At 39.8% G+C, this 21,511-nt stretch overlaps 1 protein-coding gene across 4 annotated transcripts in view; it reads left to right on the top strand.

Moving 5' to 3' along the window:
* LOC120746280 (NLR family CARD domain-containing protein 3-like) overlaps nt 1–21,511 on the top strand; it is a 56,314-nt gene that overhangs the window by 7,562 nt on the left and 27,241 nt on the right. For 3 of the 4 annotated variants that reach the window (XM_040051704.1, XM_040051703.1, XM_040051705.1), the window contains 2 exons: nt 49–219; nt 3,345–3,494. In XM_040051704.1, the coding sequence (XP_039907638.1) occupies nt 49–219; nt 3,345–3,494 (321 nt within the window). Of the gene's footprint in view, nt 1–48; nt 220–3,344; nt 3,495–14,157; nt 14,193–20,154; nt 20,223–20,839; nt 21,125–21,511 lie in introns of those variants that run through there. The other variant, XM_040051702.1, reaches the window with a different exon arrangement.

Below are 21,511 nucleotides of genomic sequence, written 5' to 3'. Positions count from 1 at the left end.
TTTATAAATGAATAAAAATGTACAAAATTTACATTACTATCTTTTCAGACTGAGTGGCTGTAACCTCTCAGAGAGAAGCTGTGGCGCTCTATCCTCAGTTATCCTGGAGTCCTCTAATTTAATTGAGCTGGACCTGAATAACAACGATCTGAAGGATTCAGGAGTGATGCTAATATCTTCTGGATTGAAGAGTCTGCAGTGTAATCTCCACATTCTCAGGTAAGAATTCAGCAGATTGTTTTAAACAAGAGCTATTTTCTGAAATTATCTGTCTATAAATATTTCTGCTTATCTAAACCTTCTGTCATTCTTAAACAAAAAGACAGGGAAGCTTTACCACCAAGAATTTCCAGTTATCCCGTTCTGGCAGTTTAAAAATTCTGTCCAATTCCTCTTTTGGTTGCACATTCAAATATACATGTTTTAGAGAGACCTGTGAGACGCTGTTACATAAAACTGCATAGTGAAAACAAGGGTTAGGGGTAACTGATATACATTGAGGGGAATTAATTATGTGTTGAATTTGTACGTTTGTTCACTTACAAAAAAACTAATAGTTTTTAATTTTATTGTCATTTGATTAAATGAATGAACACAGAATATCAACCAAAAATCCAGAAAAAAAAACACATTACATAAGAGTTATAAATTGAGTGAGATAAGTATTCGATCCAAAAGCAAAACATGACTTAGTATTTGGAGAAACCCTTGTTGGCAAGGCAGTGGAAAGATGTTTCTTGTAGTTTAGTCACTCGGTTTGCACACATCTCAGGAGGGGTTTTGTTCCAGTCCTCTTTAGAAAAACTCTCTAAATCTTAGAAGTTTCTTGGCTGCTACTTGGCAACTCAAAGTTTCAGTTCCCTCCACAGACACCAGACATTAGCGCAATCAATTTTAAATGAAACAAATCATATGCAGTTTAAGAGGAGACTTTCAGCTTTAATTCAGTGGGTTGAACAAAAAGATTGCATAAAAAAGGTGAGGAACTAAATTATTATTTAACACAATCTTCTAATTTCAGGGGTTCAAAAGTAATTGGACAAATGAAATAATTGAAAACAAAATCTCAATTTCTAATGCTTGGTTGAAACCCATTTGCTGGCAGGAAAATGCCAAAGTCTTGAGCTCATGGTGACCTACTTGGCCATTCAAGAATATTACATTTCTTTGCTTTAATAAACTCCTGGTTTGCTTTGGCTGTATGTTTTGGGTAATTGTCCGTCTGTATTATGAAACACCACCCAGTCAATTTGACTGCATTTAGCTGGATGTGAGCAGGCAGTACGACTCTGAACACCTCAGAATTCATTCTACTGCTTCTGTCCTGTGTCACATCATCAATAAACACTAGTGTCCCAGTTCCACTGGCAGCCATGCACACCCAAGCCATCACACTGCCTCTGCCATGTTTTATGATGTTGTATGATTGGATCATGAGGTGTTCCACACCTTCTCTATACTTTCTTCGTGCCATCATTCTGGTAGAGGTTTATCTTAGCTTCCACCCTACAGTGAACCCTCTGTATTTAATCTCATGCAGTCTTCTCTTTATGGTAGATATTGATACGCCGACTTCCTGGAGAGTCTTATTCACTTGACTGGCTGTTGTGAAAGGGGTTTCTATTCACCATGGAAATGATCATGCGATCATCCACCACTGCTGTTTTCTGTGCATGTCCAGGTCTTTTTGCAATACTGAGTTCACCAGTGCTCTCTCTCTCTCTCTCTCTCTGATTTCACTAGTCCTGGTATTGTAGCAAATTCTTGGATGTGTTTTTTCTGTTTTCACTGTTTAAAGGTGGCTTGTTTCACCTTCATGGAGAGCTCCTTTGGCTGCGTGTTGTCTGTTTACATTAAAATATTCCAGATGAAAGCACCACACCTCAAAACAACTCCAGGCCTTTTATCTCCTTAACTGATAATGACTTATTGAAGAAATTGCCCATATCTGCCCATGACATAGCTTTTGAGTCAATTATCCAATTACTTTTGCTCCCTTTAAAAACATGTTGGGACATGTTAAGGATGCTGAAACTCATAAACCCTTCATCCAGTTTGAATGAGGATACCCTGAAATGAAAGCTGAGAGTCTACACATTATGTCCATGTCCATTATATATCTGTAATAGTTTCCCGGACTACAAAGCGCACCTGAATATTAGCCGCACAAGCTAAAATCAGGGGAAAATCCTGTTTTGTACATACATTAGCCGCACCTGACTAAAAGCCGCAGGTGTTTCAATGTTGACTTATCATATGTAAGAGAATATGCACAAAGCGAATTGTCAGGAAAGAGACGGCTGTTTGGAGACACACCCCTTTTATTAATATTTTGAAAAACAAGTTATCGGTACATATTTGCACATGTAGTACATAACAGTAACCTATAGCACACCAGAAAAATAGATTCGGACTACCTTTTGGGCTCAGGTGCAGTGACACGGCTTTAACAAGAAGAAAAGTCAGTCATTCACCACCATCTTTCTCTTCTTCCTGCGCACTAAAACCACCAAAGTCCTCTCCTCCAGTGTCGGAAACGAACAGGTTCAGGATGGCTTCGTCATCCACTCTCCGCTTCTCTCCTTCGTTGTCACTTTCAAAACCAAAGAAATCCTCGCTGTCAGTGTCGGAGTTGAACACCCTCAGAAGGGCCGTGGCAGTGTCCTCCTCTCCATCATGCAGCAGTACAGCCCTTCAAAATCCGTTGGTGATCGTGGATGTTTTCACACTTTTCCACGCTGTCAGATTCCACCGGTGGAGTTGGGCATAACTTGCTTTTCGCAAGTTTATCGTCGCTCATCATCCACGCCTCCCGCTGAACGCGTAGCGCTACTTTGAAATTTGTTTTTCGCGCTACTTCGTACGGCACTACGTTGCCTGGCGGACGGACATGTGACTAACATACCACTCTTGAACCCCGATCCTTCCGCCAGGCAACGTAGTGCCGTACAACAGCGGAACAAACAAAACAAATCGTCTTACGATATGACAAAAATCATGGACAATCCATAGAAAAGCCGCACCTGACTAAAAGCCGCAGGGTTCAAAGCTTGTGCAAAAAGTAGCGGCTTATAGCCCAACAATTACGGTACACACCATATTCTGTAGGTTGGACCTACTTCCTGTGGGTATGACAACAGCATGCAATATAAGATCATTTTTGTCACAATATTGTGAGATTGTGGAGAACTTTTAACAGGAAGGTGCTGCATCTTGGGTAAAGATGATATATCTATATCTGTACATTATTAAATGTGTACACAACACACAACAATGTGAACCACAGTGAAGACTTGGACGATAACATGGGGCAATCACTGTCATGTTGTTTTGTGTGTCTGTAGGCTGTCAGGCTGTCTAATCACAGAGCATGGTTGCACTTCTCTGGCCTCAGCTTTGTGCTCCAACTCCCAACTGAGAGAGCTGGACTTGAGCTATAACAATCCAGGAGAGGCAGGAGAGAAGCAGCTGAAACAGCTGAGAATGGATATCAGGTATGGAGATGCCTGTTGAAATCACATACAGTGTCTAAAGGAGGAAGAAATACTGTCATGTTGTCAGGCTTTCTAAATCTGCTGTAGGTGTGGATGCGATTGCCTGTGTGAATCCCCGATTGACAAAAGTTTAATTCTACACTGTGTGTTTACCATACCACCATTTTTCCATGCTGGATCTTTAAAAAAAAAAGATGAAATATGAAAAAAAAAAGATTTACAGCTTGCAGACCCCTTTGTAAGTTTGTGTGTGTGATTAATATCTCACATGTTGACAAAGTGCTAGCAGCTGAATTTGCATGATGACTAATAAGGGCCTTATTATTTTTAGAACAGGGTCCAAAGTCGTTACTGTTATCATCCTCTCTTTTCTTCAGCCGTTTCACTTTGAACCTCACTGTTCATGCTGTGAAATTTCTCCCACAGAAAATCTGATACCAAAAATGAAAGAGTTGAAAGTTTTTAATCGGAGGTCCCAAGTCATCTCTGAGTTCAGTGAGCGAGTTTAGAATTAGGTCGCCGCGTAATATGTATGTTTTAAAAGAGCTTTTTCTGGCATTTCAAATAAACTGACACAAGTGGACAAACATCTCTCTTTTCTAGAACACACTTTTACGTGTGCAAGCAATAATTGCTGCCATGTCAAATAAATATTGGCGCAAAAAGCAGTATATTGCATGACGCAAACATTAGTACACCTGTTTGCACAGTTGATCTAAGTAGTTTTTTTCACCCATATTTTGCAGCTTTAGAAAGGAACTTCCAGAAGTTTATATGCAAGGCGGTTAGTGCAAAAATATCAGTTCCCACATGTTACATGCAATCTTGCAAATCCTGACAGTACTTTGTTGAGTTTGGACTGAAGCAACACATTAGTAAATCTGGCCCTTAGGTGGTTATTTTTTTATGCACTCTGACCATGATGAAAGCATTTATTTCTATTCCTCACTTACTATTACTATTAGAGAATAATAAACTATGTGTATGAGAGCGATGTAATGCCCTTGTGTGCATGCTGAAAGAGACTGTGCTGGTCTGACCCTCTCCTCCTTTCAGGGTGGAGCCTGCTGGAGAACAATGGTTGAGACCAGGTCTGAGGAAGTGTAAGTGTGCTTTTAATGTGATTCATGAAAACAAAGCAGCACACATTCAACCATCTTCAAACTGTCACATCACTCATTCACATCTCTGATGTCAGGAGTCATTATCAAAGTGTCAATCAATGAACAGATGACGGATCAATAACTGCAGCTGGACTGTGTTTGTTCTCTCCATCAGATTTCTGTCAACTCACAATCGACACAAACACAGTAAATAAAAACCTCAAACTGTCTGACAACAACAGGAAGGTGACACGTGTGAAGAAGATTCAGTCATATCCTGATCATCCAGACAGATTTGATGACTGTCCTCAGCTGCTCTGCACAGATCCTCTGACTGGTCGCTGTTACTGGGAGTTCAAGTGGAGGGGAGACATTGAAATATCAGTGAGTTACAGAGGAATCAGAAGGAAAGGACACATAACAGACTGTGGGTTTGGATCAAATGATCAATCTTGGAGTCTGAGGTGCTCTGACAATGGTTACTCTGTGTGGCACAGTAAGCAAAAAATATGCAGCATCTCCTCCTCCTCTGACTTTGACATAGTAGCTGTGTATGTGGACTGTCTTGCTGGCACTGTGTCCTTCTACAGAATCTCCTCAGACAATCTCATCCACCTCCACACCCTCAAAATTACAATTACTGAACCTCTTTATCCTGGATTTAGGCTACGGTCCAATACTGTATCCTCTGTTTCTCCCCCTGTTAGGCAAACTTTTGTTAGACTGTTAAAGATATAAGAATGCTTCTTCCAGTTATTTTTCTCCCTGCAACAGCATTGCTATGTAAAGCAGTGGTGCAGCACCAAATGCAAGAAAATAGATGAATTAAAGTGTTAAAAGCTTAAAAGTTGTCCTGATGTTTGTCTAAGAAATTAGTTATTTAGGAAATTGCCATTAATCGATTACAATACCAAATGGAGTAAAATAAAAACTTTTTTTTCTGTAAATAAAGCCAAACACAATGCTTGGTTTGTTAATAGTGTAAAAACCATATCTATAATTGTGTTTATTTATTTGAAGGAAAACACTGCATTTAAGAAAAAGCTTGGGCTTGTGGTGGGTCCATTCAAAATAAAGGCCTGGCTGATTTGAATCATGTGACATCTCAAGTTGTGCTACTTTCAGGTCATTAACTCTTTGATTAGTCAATAATTATCTCACTAACTCTCATCTGCCACTTCCTGTAGACAAACTTCCTGTTCTAGGCTCCACCTCACCTGCTCAAGTGTGCCCAATCCTGATGCTACCTTATTGTCTCATCCCACACCAAATTAAATTAATGATAAAACATAAGAATTTAATGATAGACAAATATATTTTAAACATTAATCAATAGAACTGTAAGAATAAAAAATTAAAAGAATACAAATGTTAGGTAAAACAAATTAAAGTGCTACTAGTATTTAAACAAAAAACGATGTGCAAATAGGAAATAAAAAATGGCTTCTGTCCTTAAGTTCAAATAAGTCTTTAGATTAAATCCAAAACATTTTATTTTTCAGTTCAAAATAACACGTTTCCAAAGTTTACAGATGATTTAGTTCATGAATTCAGGTTTACAGTGGACATGCTCTGGAGTGAGGCTTGCTGTTATCTTTGACATAATGTTATGTAAATATTATATACAATATCATTAGAGCCATTTGAGAGGTGCATAAGCCTCTTTTCAGGACAAAGTCATCTATATGCCTTTGCTTACTAGTAAAATTCTAGTAAAACAGAATGTGACTGCCCACCCTATATGCTCACTGCTCCTCCTCGCTTGTTTTCATCAGCAGCTTTTGTAGGTCATCAGGGAAGTGGCTGCTCAGTGGCGCCCAGTCTTGTTTGCTCCTGGGGTTGTTCCTCCATATTAGCAGGGCTGTCTGGATTGCATCTAAATTTGCTTGCTTCAGTGTCATAAAGCTGTTGGATTTTATTTGAAATAGTCTTTCAGCACGGCAATTGGAAAGTTGGATCACCTAACGCTGACTGGCATATTTTCTATCCCCGTATCTTCTACCAATGATAGTGCAGTCCAAAGCAATTCATTTTGTCAGAATTTATGACGTTTGTTCGATCGGTGATCGGTGCCTATGCAATCCCCAAAATGCGCTGGAATGATGTCAGGGCAGCATGGGTGAAAGAAACTTCTTTTGCCGATGCCCATGATGCCGCTGTTCTGAGAAACCGACCTACTTTGGCACATCGTTCCTACCCCTATAATAATTTGACGCGACTTCTGACTAATCAATCCCTAACACCCTGTAAATTAGGGGTTTGTGTTACGCACAGCATATGCACAGAAACAATGGGTAGGATGGTTTGTGAGGTAGGATAGATTCCCAGAGCACCGCCCTTGGTAACAGCCCATGTCACCCATATCAAAAACCGCCACTTCGTGTCCTGCAGGCTGTCTTGCAGGATGATTGGGAAAAACGGTCACCGACTATGGATTTTAAAGGTTGTATAAAGCACACTGTATTGCATGTTCATTTAATTTAACTGGACAATGGAATTAAGCTGTGTGTGAACTCTCATTTGTTTGTTGCCAGCTTGAGCCAAACTGGGAACAAGACAGAATTAGAAAAGAGTGTTATTAATCAGAAATGTATTACATATTTATGTAGCTGATAATTCTTGTCCTTTTATTTACAAGAATTTAATACAGTTTTTAGTACTTGGATAAGTTTTAGTGGATTCATTTGAAAAATTGAGATTAAATGGCATGCCACCAGAATCCAAACAACCAGTTGGCGGCTGTTAGCATGCGGCTAACTGTAAACGCGATCCTTATCTTGTTTATGCAGCGTTTTAAAGTCACAATGTTGGCTCTCCACTACATGACAGCTGCCAGTGAAGTTACATTTTGGTGAATACTTGCAGTACAACACTGATAGCACCTTTGCTACATCTCTTTAGTAAGAATTAAAAAAAACAACAACAACAAAAAAACCCATGAGATGATTTGTCGTCCTATGTTTAAGGAGAGATCAATCACATATTTGCCCTCTTTCTTTCTTTCTTTGGTGCACTGGGGAGGTGTGGGATACGTACTGCATAAAGTTCCTGAAGTCAAAGTAGGATGAAACGTGGAGCAGTTGGGGAGCTGATCCATCCTTAACGCTCTGGAAGCGACTGCCATCGTTAGTAGTAATGATGTTTATCCGCGGCTGTTGAACAGTACATTTGTACTTTACTGTTACCAGCTGGTATTCACTGTCTCACAAAGTTTAATATTTACAGCCTTCAAAAATAAGAATCTTCCGTTGATAAAATTAGTTTCAAGCAGGGGCGATTCTAGGATCAGAGCTTTGGGGGTGCTGAGCACCCAGAGAGCTGCCCAGCCAAGCAAGATAAACTTTACATGTCACGATGAGACTTCTTCCCTGTCTCTTTCAGTCCCTGCATCCTTAAATGTCTCCAGTTGTCCCGAGTTCACTATGACTGTCTCCTTGGTGCATTTAAACACCTGTTCCTCCCTGTCCTTGTCATCTGTTGTCTTCGTCTCTGTTATCAGTCATCAAAATTTTACCATCTCTGTGCAAGTCTGCAAATTTCTTTATTAAATCATAAGATTCTTAAATTCATCAAGTCTCTCTGCCTGGATCCTCGTCACAAAACATGACATCACTGTTTTGTACATTTTAACACAATTGAATCCCCACATTCATGAAAGAAAACCAGAACACTTTTTTGAAAAGTCTGGAACAAAACCATCAAATCTGATAAAGGTTATTTAAATTCTGCAAAAGAAGAATGGATTGGAATAAAAAAAAAAAATATATATATATATATATATATCCTAACCGTAATTACTGGGGGTGGGGGGGACAATGAATGACGCCAATAGTGAGTAAAAAGTAAACAGTATAATACAGATACATAAAAAACACTCCCAAAACAGAATAAATTATTACAAAGTATTAATAAAAAACTATTAAGATGGAGGCAACTTTGCCTGTGGTAGACTGTATACAGTGTATGAAAAAAACCTTTACTGCAGATACTAATTTTACTAATTTAATAATAATAATTTTGTGTTGTAAGATTTATGAGTTTCATGCTTTCATAGTGGTACTTAGGAGAGCTTGACATTTTTATCAGGTGGTACACACTGTAAAAAGTTTGAGAAACACTGATAAGTGTGTGTGTGCTTTTGGAAAACATTTAAAGCTGCAGTACAGAATCTTTGAAACAAGCTAGCTTACAACATTTTTAGAATATAAACAGAGCATCTGCTCCTCTTTACAGCTCCTCACTCCACCAGGGCTGTTTGGCACTTTCTGATAGTGTGCAAATGTGATGAACGTACTGCGGCAGTCATACAGACAACTGGACGGTCCAAAAGTTGGCCGACCTATTACTGGCTGAGGTTTTAGTAGAGTTGTGGCTGAACCACATAAAAATATATCATTAATTTTAATCTCCGCAATCAATGATAATGTTATGTTGGAATGTTGTTAAAGAGGGTCAAAAATGTTTCAACCCAGTTTGTTTTGCAGATTCTGTATAGCAGCTTTAATATAGGGAGAACACAACTTCCAGATTGTGTGAAATCAGTTTTTTCTCTTTGTCAGTTTAACAGTTTCTGTTTTGCCTGTCACTGTTCCCTGTCTGTTTTCTTACCTGGATCTTCCTGACCTTGCCCTTTCTCCTCCCCTCTTTGGACTGACAATCATACACAAGTAGATTCAATTAGATGAAAAATTACATTAATATGAAAAAAATTCTATTAAGATCACTAACAAAAAGTCCTCTCTCAGTGTACTTTCAACCAAAAGGCAAATAACCAAACCACATGAACATCTAATAAAAGATATAAACATTGAAACACTGATCCAACATTCTTCTTGATTGATGGATCATTTGATTTTACACTTTTACCTGAATGTGGCTGCTTTTCTTTAAAAAAAAACAACTTCCTTATATCCATTATGAACCTGGCTGTCTCTGTGTACACAACACACACACACACACACACACACACACACACACACACACACACACACACACACACACACACACACACACACACAATAGGAGTTATAAGGTTAATGGGCATTCAGTCAGTCAGTCAGTTAGTATCCATTTCAAACAGGACAGTGGTAACAACAGCAGGCTACGGACAATTTAAAGTTTTAGATTTTAAATAGGCTGTATAAATTTCAATGGGAGCAACAGGACGGTCAAATGTCGCTGATTTTACTACAGAGTAGCACGTATTGTAGCGTAGCAAATATTGTCGGAAAAGTTTTCAACACTGCAGGTTACCTGGTGTAATGTTTTTCAGTTAAAAAGAAACATGGCCTGACGCTATACCTAAAAAGTAACTGAAGGTTAAATGCAGCTAATATGTCTTGTTTTAAGCCAGGCACTTACACCTCCGCTCCGCTGCGTCTCAGCAACCATCGCTCTGTAGCAAGGGTGCTGGAGAGCTGGAACAAACCATTCTTCTTTTTTCTTTTTTCTTTTTTTTTTGGGGGGGGGGTAAATATAAGTAAATATACTTTTGTTGTTAAAATGTTACGTCTCAACCAAGTGCTTCAGCACCCCCAAAAATAGGCTAAAATCGCCCCTGGTTTCAAGTGCTAACAAAGGGTCAACGTATATTAAATGTATTTTTTCACCTTTCTGAAATTTTGAGTGGCTTCTTTCTGCCTCATATCTCAAAATGATGCATTATGTTCACCTGCTGGATAGACTGTAACATCCTTCATATAGTTCGCAGATGACACCACCGTTATTGGGCTCATCTCGGACGGGGATGAGTCTGCCTATAGGAGGGAGGTTGAACGTCTGGTGTCCTGGTGCAGCCACAACAACCTGGTGCTGAATGCCCAGAAGACAGTGGAGATTATTGTGGACTTCAGGAAGCACACAGCCCCACTCCCCCCCATCATCCTGACTGACACCCCCATCACCTCTGTGGACTCATTCCGCTTCCTGGGTACCACCATCACCCAGGACCTGAAGTGGGAGCCCACCATCACCTCCGTCATCAAGAAAGCCCAGCAGAGGATGTACTTCCTGAGGCAGCTGAAGAAATTCAACCTGCCAACACGGACGATGATGCAATTCTACACTGCAATCATCGAGTCCATCCTCACCTCCTCCATCACTGTGTGGTACGCTGGAGCCACTATCAGGGACAAACAGAGACTGCAGCGTGTTGTGCGCTCTGCTGAGAAGGTGATTGGCTGCAGACTCCCATCTCTGCAGGACCTGTACACCTCCAGGACACTGCGGCGTGCAGCTCGGATCTCAGCTGACCCTTCTCACCCTGGACACAGTCTGTTTGACCTGCTCCCCTCAGGCAGGAGGCTCCGGTCCATTCGCACCAGAACCTCTCGCCATAAGAACAGTTTCTTCCCCTCTGCTGTTGGACACATGAACAATAACCACATGACTGTCCCCGCCACTAACACATGACCCTACGCTGTGTCACTGCATCATTTCATGTTTGGCACCGATCACCACCTGCACTCATGTATATATCTTTCTACGTAGCACTCATAAGTCTTATTCTCATGTATATATCTCATGTATATCTCATGCACATATCTTTCTTTCTACATAGCACTTTAATTCTTATTGTTTGCACTGAAGCACCGCAGCAATTTCCTAATGTTGTAAACCTCAACATCTGGCAATAAACCCCATTCTGATTCTGATTCTGATTCTGATAGTAATTCATCTCTTTCTGTTTGTAATTTAAATTTTATGAGGCTTTCATGTTGTCCTCTTGTGATTTTTGGACTAATTTGAGGTTCATTATGTTTATGAATTTTGTAATGCAAACCTTTGTGGCTCCTCAGTGCAGTTGTACCTGCCATTTTAATGTCCTTATGTATCAAAAAGCCAGTACAAAATACGATCCCATCTCTGTGATCCACTGCATAAAATCGCTGTCCCCTTCCTGATTTGCTCTTTTCTTTTCTTTGCATGTTCTTCACATCATCTCATCAAGCAAATTTAAATATCAGACAAAGATAGCGCAATCACAGCATGGAGTTTCTAACTGAAGGTGTTTACTATCAAGTGGCCTAGCCAATCAAGCTCTGACTGGAATCTTGAAAACCCTCCAATGTGACTGAATCTGATCTGCAAAGATGAGTGGTCCAAAATTCCTACACAGCGCTGTAAAAGACTCTTTGCCAGTTATCACAAGTGCTTGAATGCAGTTGTTGCTGTTAAGGGTGGCCCAATCAGTTATTAGATTAAAACAAACGATGTTTTTCACACAGTGCCGTGTAGGCTTGGATTTTTCCCCCTCCCGTTAATATTAAGCGCCTTCATGTATAACCTGTATTTTGTGTTCAGTTGTGTTATCACTGTCTGATTTTTCTCTCCCCCTGTTAGGCAAACTTTAATTGGATTAGAAAAAAAAAATCTAAGAATGCTTCTTATTTCCATAAAAATGGCATGTAAAAGCCTTTGCTTCTGGTTCTGGCCCTTCAAAATAAAAGCCTACTGGCTGCTTTGACGGTTTTATTTTATCCAAATCTAGAGTCAACTGTGGTATCTATCAGCATCTATGCCCCGTGCTCCACTACAACGTGTTTGCTTATATTAAAGTGAGGGACGTGAGAGGGCAGAATATCGTTGGTGAACCGGGGTGGTTTCCTCCCCCCTCCCACCTGTTCAGCCTCCTGAGCAGCTCACGCCCGTTTTCAGTCTTTCAGATGTGGAGCGCAGAGTCTTCTTTCTCTTCTTCACTGTATGAATCAACAGTAAGCTTAATTTTTCTCTTTCGTTAATTACGTCTTGATCTAATTAATGTTTGGAGTTGTTCAGCTTGTGTTTCATTGGAAAGTTTCTGTGACTTTTATTCTAAAGGGCCATGTGGTCAGGAGAAAAATACGTCATACTTAAAGTTAGTTTTATATTATTATATGTTTAATATATTATGTTGTTTGAGCGCAGTGCTTTGAGATCCTGCTTTATTACTCGGAGTTAAGTTGCCTTTAACCGTCTTATAAAGTCAAACACACCTGGCTTTGGCAACAGTTTGCCTCCAGGGGTTTTGGCACAATCACGATTTTATCAGAGATACAATTTAAAAAAAAAAAAAAAAAAAAAAAGCAACAATTTAAAAGAGGTGAGCTTTTCGATGAGGTTACCGCTTAACATTTGCTGGTAAAAGTTAAAAAAAAAAAAAAAAAAGACACACAAGAAATGATGAAAGATGATGATGAAAGAGACGGTGCGCCCTGAAGTGGGGCACATTCGATAGAGTGGGCCGTGACCGTTGCCGGTTACTGAGGTGGTTTCTGTTTGCGGGTGAGTGTGGGTTTCACTCCATTAAAGCAAACAAACGAACAGAGATCAGGCAAAGACAGAACACACAAACTTGTGGAGATGCGCACTCTTTGGATGATACTAAAACCGTTCATTTTTATACAAATCCTTCATACAAAATAGTTCAACTTTAGACAGCAACAGCCCAGCAAAATGTGATTGAAACCCTGACCACCTGTAGTATTTGCCAAAAAAAACGAGCCAGAAAGAATATTCCTGTTGCAAAAGCTGCAGTTAGTTTATGGTAAAGTGGCCTTTTCTTTTTATCAAAGGGTAAAAATTATTTTTGATATTAAAAATGTTAAATAAAGCACATTTTTTAGATATTAAAAAATGTGCTTTTAAGAGCGATCTGTCCGGGAGGGATCCGAGTTCTATGAGCATACTTTAAGTGGTATAGCCACAAATATACTTGTAAAACAGGTAGTTTCTTAATTTTATATAAAACCCTTTCGTTAATCATGTTCAGTCTATTTAGTAACAGAAGTAAAGACAGACATAAAAACACTTCGGAAGTGACTTTTTGGCACAAGCTGAACTGTAGACGGACAGACGGCTGCCCGTGGGAGTTATTTGTTAAAGAAAGCATTTAAAAAAAATAAAAATAAAAAATCACAGACACATTCTGACGAATCGCAACAGCCCACTTCACTTTTACAGATTCTTGTTTGAACCTAAACAAACGTGTCACAGATCAGAGGCAAAGCTTTTGTGAAATTGAATTCCTCGCCCAAATCCGGAAGCTGCGAGTGGTTTCCGCGTAAGACAGAGGACGCCTCATGACATCTCTTGCAAAAATAAAAATGAAAAAAGATCAAAGAGAAGAAATTGAATGTTTGTTTGTTTTTTATTTTATTTATTTATTTTTGTGAGAAGCCTTAAACCAATAGGGTTAATTCTTGAACAAAATCGCACTGATTTTAAGCGTCAGGTGCAGGCACGTGCAGAGGGGGGGGCTAGAGGGGCTTGAGCACCCGCCCCTTTCCTGATGGGTGCCCAAAGTGCCCTTTTGTTGAGGCAACTTTTAAATTTTTTTTAATTTTATTTATTTATTTTTTAATGTGTGTGTGCGTGCGGAGTCCTGTCTGTGCCCCTCAACAATAATATTTAACTATTAATCACAGTTTTGCTAAATAAAAGGATCTGCCTTGCATCAGTCACATCATCACATTTAACCAATGATCGCCCTTGACGGCAGAACGCGCTGGTTACGAGTCGAGAATGAGCTCACAAAGAGCACGCGCATTTTTAGCGGTCCGGAGCTGTAGGAGAAACACAAGTTAACTCAGAGACACAGACTGATGCGACAAAACCAGTAAGTCGGTGTACAGCGTAAACTGTAGTCTATAGCAGCGGTCCCCAACTCCCGGGCCTCAGGATGGTACCGGTCCGTGAGTCGTTTGGTACCGGGCCGCGAGAGTTGAGGCTCAGGTGTGAAATGTATAGTTTTCAGGGTTTTTTTTAAAAATCGGTTTTCAGCGTTATTTTGTTATCGTTTTTATCGTTTACTCGGTTTTCCTGGGTCTTTTCACGTGTGTTATGAATAAATCTTCTTTTTTTCGTTACCGGTACTAGTTTTATTTTGTTGTATTTATCCGCGACACCTTAAAGGCCGGTCCGTGACAATATTGTCGGGCATAAACCGGTCCGTGGCGCAAAAAAGGTTGGGGACCGCTGGTCTATAGCACCCAGGAGTATTGGCTTATTATGTACACGTTGGTAAGCTGTCTTGTGGCAACTGACGAACTGAAACAAACGAGCGTGCTGTGTGTGCAACAGCGCGACGAACACACCTGTCCTTTTATTAACCGCACAAGTAGAACGTGTTGCTGCTGGCTACCTGTGTAAGGCTGTCATGGGTCTGTAGCTCTGTCACCATTTTAGGGAACATATTTCGTTCTAAAGTATTTAGAACATATTTAGTTTTAAAGTAAGTTTCCGGCTTTTCCTGCCTTTCTGGAGGGATTATATTTCACTAAAAAACGATCTAATATGCATGTCCACATAATTATGCATTATTATAATTATAATATATTTAAAAAAGCAGATTATATTAGATTTATATTTTAAATAAGACAAAATTTGGATTTTACAGCAGTAAAATTATTGTATCTCTACAGTTTAAAAATGTAATAAGCTTTGCCCTGCACAGAGTGGATAGTGAAACAAATGGAATCATCATAATGACATTATTTCATATTTATTACTTCCCCCTCCTCATTGCTTTATTATTGTAGCTCTAGTAATGAATAATAATGTAAGGATTCTGGATCAGCACAGTGATGCCCATAGTATATACAGTATTCTTGTTAGGTGAGGCTGTGTGCAGGCAGGAATAGGACCCAAGGTGCAGACTCCGGAGACAGATGTGAACTCAAAACAACTTTAATGTTAAACTCAAATATAACATAACTGGAAAAATCAAAATAAACTTACACCGGAGGAATGACAGAACACACAGCTAAGAAAACGGTAGATCGCGACACGGACACAGAGAAACACAGGGCTTAAATACACAGAGGGAGCAATCAGGGAATGAGTAACAGAAGGGAAACACAGCTGGGGAAAATCAGGCCTAATGAGACAAGGGGAAGCAAAACCAGACACATTAACATCAGACATGGACTTTCAAAGTAAAACAGGAAACACATAACACAGACTGAACAAAGACACAGACTCGCACACACTGCAACAGAGGGAACAGAAACGTGGGACCAGGGCAGACACAGACACTGACTGGACACGGGGATATAGCCACTAAGGACACACAGAGACGCGAACTAGACAAGGGGATACAGCTGACAGGGGAGACAGAGCAGCTAGAGAAGACAGAGACATAAACTATAAGACAGAACTCAAAGAAACCAAAAACTAGAAAGTATAAATAATATCATAAACTCAAAAACCCTGGGTCAACGACCCAGGCATCCTAACAATTCTGAAGAAGGTCTAAAGTGTCCCTGTGTGCGCGTGCATGTGTGTGTTTTATTTAGATGGATTTAAAAAAAAAAATTTATTACTCATGATATAACATTGTTCAGACATGGCTGGTAAGGACATGAGGAGGAAACAGTAGGAGCTGTGTGAGGCTACTAAAGGCAGTATAACATTTTTCTGTCATCATTTTATTATAGATTAAGTGCAAGAGTTGTTAGGTGTGGATAATTAGATTATAGTTTATTGCAATAGCAAGTTGTGCCTTGTTCTCACATAGACAGCAAGTGGAGATTGATATATGAAATGATGGGATGGAAGGAAGAAGAGAAGCAAAGAGTGATTCACAGGCAGAGCCTAAATTATTTCTCACAGTTTTTTGTTGCCTTATGGTTCTAAGCGCTGTCACCAATCTTTGCATTTTGTTATTATCTCATGACACTTGTTTAATCAGCTACCATCTCTCCTATGGACTTTTTAATGTCTACAGTCTCAGATCAACACAGCCCTGCCCTTCCCATGTTAGATTCTTGATGAATGTGTGTTGTTGTTATTCAGCCTGGTTCAATGTGCCCCTTTTTAACTTTGAGCACCCGCCCCTTTAAACCTCTCTGCACGGCCCTGGTCAGGTGTGAAAAGGCCTGCAGAGAAATCGTTTCAGAGAGCCAAATGGGCCGGAGTGGTGTTCAGCTGTGTGTTTGAGGTAAAATGGGATTTTAAAAATGTATTATCATTTCCATGTGATTGTATACTCAGCACAGGTGCACGATTTCAACTATGAGCGCACTTGTTGCCAAATGCAGTGATCTGATCGGTCAGATCTGTTTATGCGGATCCGACAAACCGTGAAAATGGAGCTTGTTTCGAAAAATAAAGGTAAAAAGAAATCGTCCAGTGAAATTACGCGGTCGGTGTGAAGGTCTGCAATAAGAATGGTCAGAAAAAATATTTTTAATGCGGGAAATATTCGGAATGATTTATGCGTCCTCGTTTTATTTCTTTTCTACCACTTCAACTAGATCAGAAGAATAAGCTGCAGACCCACATGTGTGAGGCTGTGAGCTCTAATTTGAAACAAACTGCGCCCCTTGTTCTTTTGTTGAAAATTCTATTTTCACATTGTATACAGTATATCTTTTTCTTCTAATCGATAAAGAGCAACTGAATATCTCGGCAAAGGCATGCGAGCAGAAAACAAATATTAAACACAAACCTCCTTTTGCCACAAAGTCTTGTCGACCCTGGAGCTGGTTGCTGTCACTTTGGGACTATTTTTCATCCATGCAAACGCCAGGATTTCTATTTTGGATGAACCAGTGTAATTTGGGTTTGGAACTGAATGTTTTTTGTTTTAAAAATATATATTTATATTTGCAATACTTGATTTAATTTAGTTGTGAAGAAGAGAGCACAAACTGGGTGGAGACGAATGTCTCTGGGGGATTTGTGAAAGAAGAATCAGAGAAAGAATGAAATGGAAAGGTTTGCAGAAGTGAGACCTGCTGTGATGTGGAGACAGATTGGACACAGTGCTCAGATTTTTTTCATTGTCCTCCTGTTGTTTTGTTGGTATCACTGTTTCCAACTCAGGTTGAGTGAATTGGAGACAAAGAGAGACAAGGCTGAGATGGTTTGGACATGTGCAGAGGAGGGATAGTTGATGTACTGTACAAACGATGTTGAAGAGTAGGAGCTCAGAGGAGGTTCATAGATGTAGTGAAAGAGGACACTGACAGGACTGGTGACCGAGCTAGGAATAGAGTGAGATGGAGGCTGATGATCCAATGTCAAGACCCCTAAAGAGAGCAGCCAAAAGATGATGAAGAAGACATTTCTGTTGCTTTTGCTGTGACTCGTGAAGACTAACGTGGCCTCTGCAACTATTTTAAGATGGAGATGCAAAGTGTATTAAATAAAGACTTTGTTGCTAAAATGATTTCGGTTATAAAGGTGAGCAAGAAAGAGAGAAACAGACAACTGGTTGAACATAATGATTCATATCAGCACAGGAAGAATGCTGCACTGCGCTTGACATTTATTAACTTGTTTGAACAGAAACCACTTGCTGAGTCACACATGAGCAGATGCCACAGAGGCACACAGCTTAAAAGGAAAACACAAGACTTTTCTTCATGCCTCTGCTGATTAACCTCTGAACCATGATGTGCTCAAAAATAAATTGAACAATTAAAAAGGGGAGTCCCAAAGGAAACGTTCAGTAACAATTTGGACAACCTTTGTTTTTCTTTTACTCATTAAAAGAATGCCGACTAGTTGGCACAGCACGTTCACAGTGATTGGTCTGTTTCAGCATGGTCCTAGAACCTTTATTACAAATAATTATCATGTCGAAGCAACAACTACACGGCTTTGTGCCATAAGGCTGCATGTAAGTGTCCTGGACATGTCAGCAGTCCACCACAGGGTAACTAGAACTCTGTAATTTTACTGCTTTCATCTCAACACAAAGCGTCTGTTACTGTACGAGTTTCGTTATTAGGACCTACAGCAGATGACTTCCCCTCCCTGAGTCTGACTGTTACTTTGTGTTAAAACGTGCCTTTTCCTTCCCACTGTCACCAAGTCCTTGCTCGTAACAGTTATCAAAGATGTTCTGTTGGGTTGAGGTCAGGACTCTATACAGGTCAAGGTCTTCCACAAACTTGCTCATCCATGGCTTTGTGGACCTTGCTTTGTGCACTGGTGTGAAGACATACTGGAACAGGAATGGGCCATCCCCAAACTGCTACCACAAGGTTGTGAGGATGAAATTGTCCTAAATGTCTTGGTATGCTGAAACATACCTGCTCTGTGAATTCACATGGTCTACCACTTCATGGCTGAGTTAGTGTCACGTTCACTATGCTATAATCCCACTATGAGCTGACTGTGGAAAATACTGAGCGTGCTTGTTATGCAGTGCACAATCCAGTCACTCTATGAAGACACTTTTACCATGCTTATAGACATCACAGCTGTCTTTATTTTAGCAAGGCTGAATCCGTGTCAGGTTAGCAGTAGTCTAGTTAAAGAAGATGATGTGAGTTTATGGCAAAAGCATAAATAAATGTGTCCAGCAGGGATGCTGAATGTGAGGTGCTGTGTTTGCTTCAGAGTTGTTACACCTGTGAGTAGGGATGGGTACCGGTATCGGTTCTGACATAAACGGTAGTAACCAGACCGAAAAGCAGCGCACATTTTGGTGCTTTCTTTCGGTGCTTTTTTTCCCCTGAGATGTCATACACTTTGAATTCTAGCCAATCATTTTACCTTTGCAAGCGTAGTAGGCGGGCCCAGGTACGTACGTTCTTTTAGAGCAGAGCTACAAAAACGCCCAAGGCAAAGCGGTCAAAAGTCTGGTTGCAAGCTCAGCAGCCTGCAACAAGTGCTTTAAGGTGATACTGTGCAAAGGAGGTAACACCTCGAATCTGATGAAACACCTGGCGACGTATAGCATTTTGTTAAAAGCCGAGAAATGCACCGTATTTGATAGCTTGCTGTGAGACCTCACACCGTGCACATCTACTGCGGGTGTGATGCCTGTAATCGGACACGGAGTTAGCAACATCCCCCAAGAACCGGAGGAGTAGAGTCCTGGCCCATAGCCCTGCCAGTGTAGCAGAAATGATGACGGATGATGATGGCAGCAGCAGCCGTTCTTCTCTGAGTGAGTGGCTTAATGTTGTTCGTGTGTAATTTACATTGAGTAGGCTAACCACGTTATTAAATTAATGGATGCAAGGTGAACTAGCAAACACCGTAGTAGTTAAGCGGCTGACTTCTTGTTTGATGGCAGATACTCCCTTCACTCTGACCAAAAAGGCTAAAATGACCAAAGAAAAAGTGGAAAACAGTTAAACATGAGAGGTTTTTGGACCAATTTTGTGTTCTCCATTCTTTAAGCACCGGTTCGAGCACCGGTTCGAGCACCGTTTAAGCACCGGCACCGTTTCAAAAGTACCGGTTTGGTACTGGTATCGGATAAAAACCTAAACGATACCCATCCCTATGAGTATGAGCAACATAAAGTGGTTAAAACAGACAATAAATTCAAATTTCTTCTCCTGCCTGATTTTTTGCAGAAAAACATGACATGCTACTTGTATTTGTTCAGATTTATTAGCAAAATACCAAGAAAAATGTACTTAAATCTAATATATATATTTTTTGGTTTGGTAAGTTTAGATCTAATCATTTAATAAGTGGCAATTCAGTACAAGCAATATATATTGTTTATATTATGAATAAATGGATAAATAAAATGCATAGATGTAACAAAATGTTGAAAATCTCTGGTGTTTTCTCTCTTTGTGTTGTTGTTGTTGTTGTTGTTGTTTCCCAAGAGCAAAGCTGGAGAAGGCTTTAAAGCAGCAGCTCATGGATTCACCAAACCAAGCGTCTCGCTCTGCAGGTACGAGTTCAGCAGCATGTTTGGGGAGACGTCATTAAGGCAAACAAACATGAATCACAAAGAGGATTTTTCCAGCGAACACAACAGAGCTCTCTGCTTAACTCCATATACAGGAATGGCATTAAAGCATTGGCAGAAGCGCTCAGACAGTAAAACAAAGACTAATCCATAAAACATATTAAACATTAAACCAAACATATTTCATGATTAAAAAAATTATGTGAAATTTATGTCTCAGCCAAATAAAAAAAACAAACAGAAGAACAAAAACGAGCAGCTGCTTATATAATATGGTTATGGTTGTCATATCAATCTTTACATGCTTACTTTTCAAAAATTCTAAAACTTGCTCATTTTCAGTACTCAGAGAGAAGTAGCATACACATAGAATATTTTTATCTGTGGGAGCTGGTGGACAACCTTTGGTTGGAATTTTGCAGAGTCTACTCATATTGAGTTAACTAGGAAGTCTATGCTATCTGAACTACACTAATTAGATGTATTTGTTATTAAATTTCAAGGTCAATCAACTTTCTTTCTTTCATCTTTCTTTTTTAAGAAAAAATGAAAAAGAAAAGAAATTTGAAATTCTCACATCAATTTCTTTCTTTCCACAGAGAAGGAGCTTGCCAGAATGCGAACACAGTTTGTGGAGAGGGTGACAGCAGAAAATCTCACACAGCTACTTGAAGCCCTTGTAACAGACAATGTCTTGAATGAGTTGGAGAAAGAAAGGATACAGGAAATGAACCAAACTAGAGCAGACAAGGCACGCGACTTCATTGACACCGTGAAGAAAAAGGGAGAAAAAGCCTGCAGGATAATGACCAGTCACCTTCGAACCATTGATCCTACAGTTTCCTGTCAGCTAGGTTTGTCCTCTGGGCCATCTGTTCGGTTAGGTGAGAAAAAAAATATTTCTGTTATGATTTTATCATTGCACAGTTTGCTTGAACGGTGAGAGTATGATGCATTTATTTTTCTATTGTAAATCGTTTGTCTTTGGTCAGTTTTCATTTAAATATTTATGGAGTGCCTTACTTGGTTTTTAAATTACTATAAATTTATCTGGAGAAGTGGAGTCCAGTCCATTCTTGAATTACCTTCTGTGAAAAGAAACGAGCAGTTGGGATATTTATATCATCCCAATTGGTTCCTGCATATTGTTGTTTTCCCTGATGGATGAAAAGGTTGTTTCCCTGAACCACTGGGTTGAAGAATTGATCTTGACTATTATCCTAACTTACACAGTAACAGCTCAGAGTACTGGCAGAACTTTGTGCTATCAG

The sequence above is a fragment of the Simochromis diagramma genome, unplaced genomic scaffold, assembly GCF_900408965.1.
Source record: "Simochromis diagramma unplaced genomic scaffold, fSimDia1.1 OVJJ01000107.1, whole genome shotgun sequence".
In the NCBI taxonomy this organism is placed as follows: Eukaryota; Metazoa; Chordata; class Actinopteri; order Cichliformes; family Cichlidae; genus Simochromis; species Simochromis diagramma.
The sequence above is the reverse complement of the archived record's forward strand: the minus strand, read 5'-3'. Positions and strand labels throughout refer to the sequence as shown.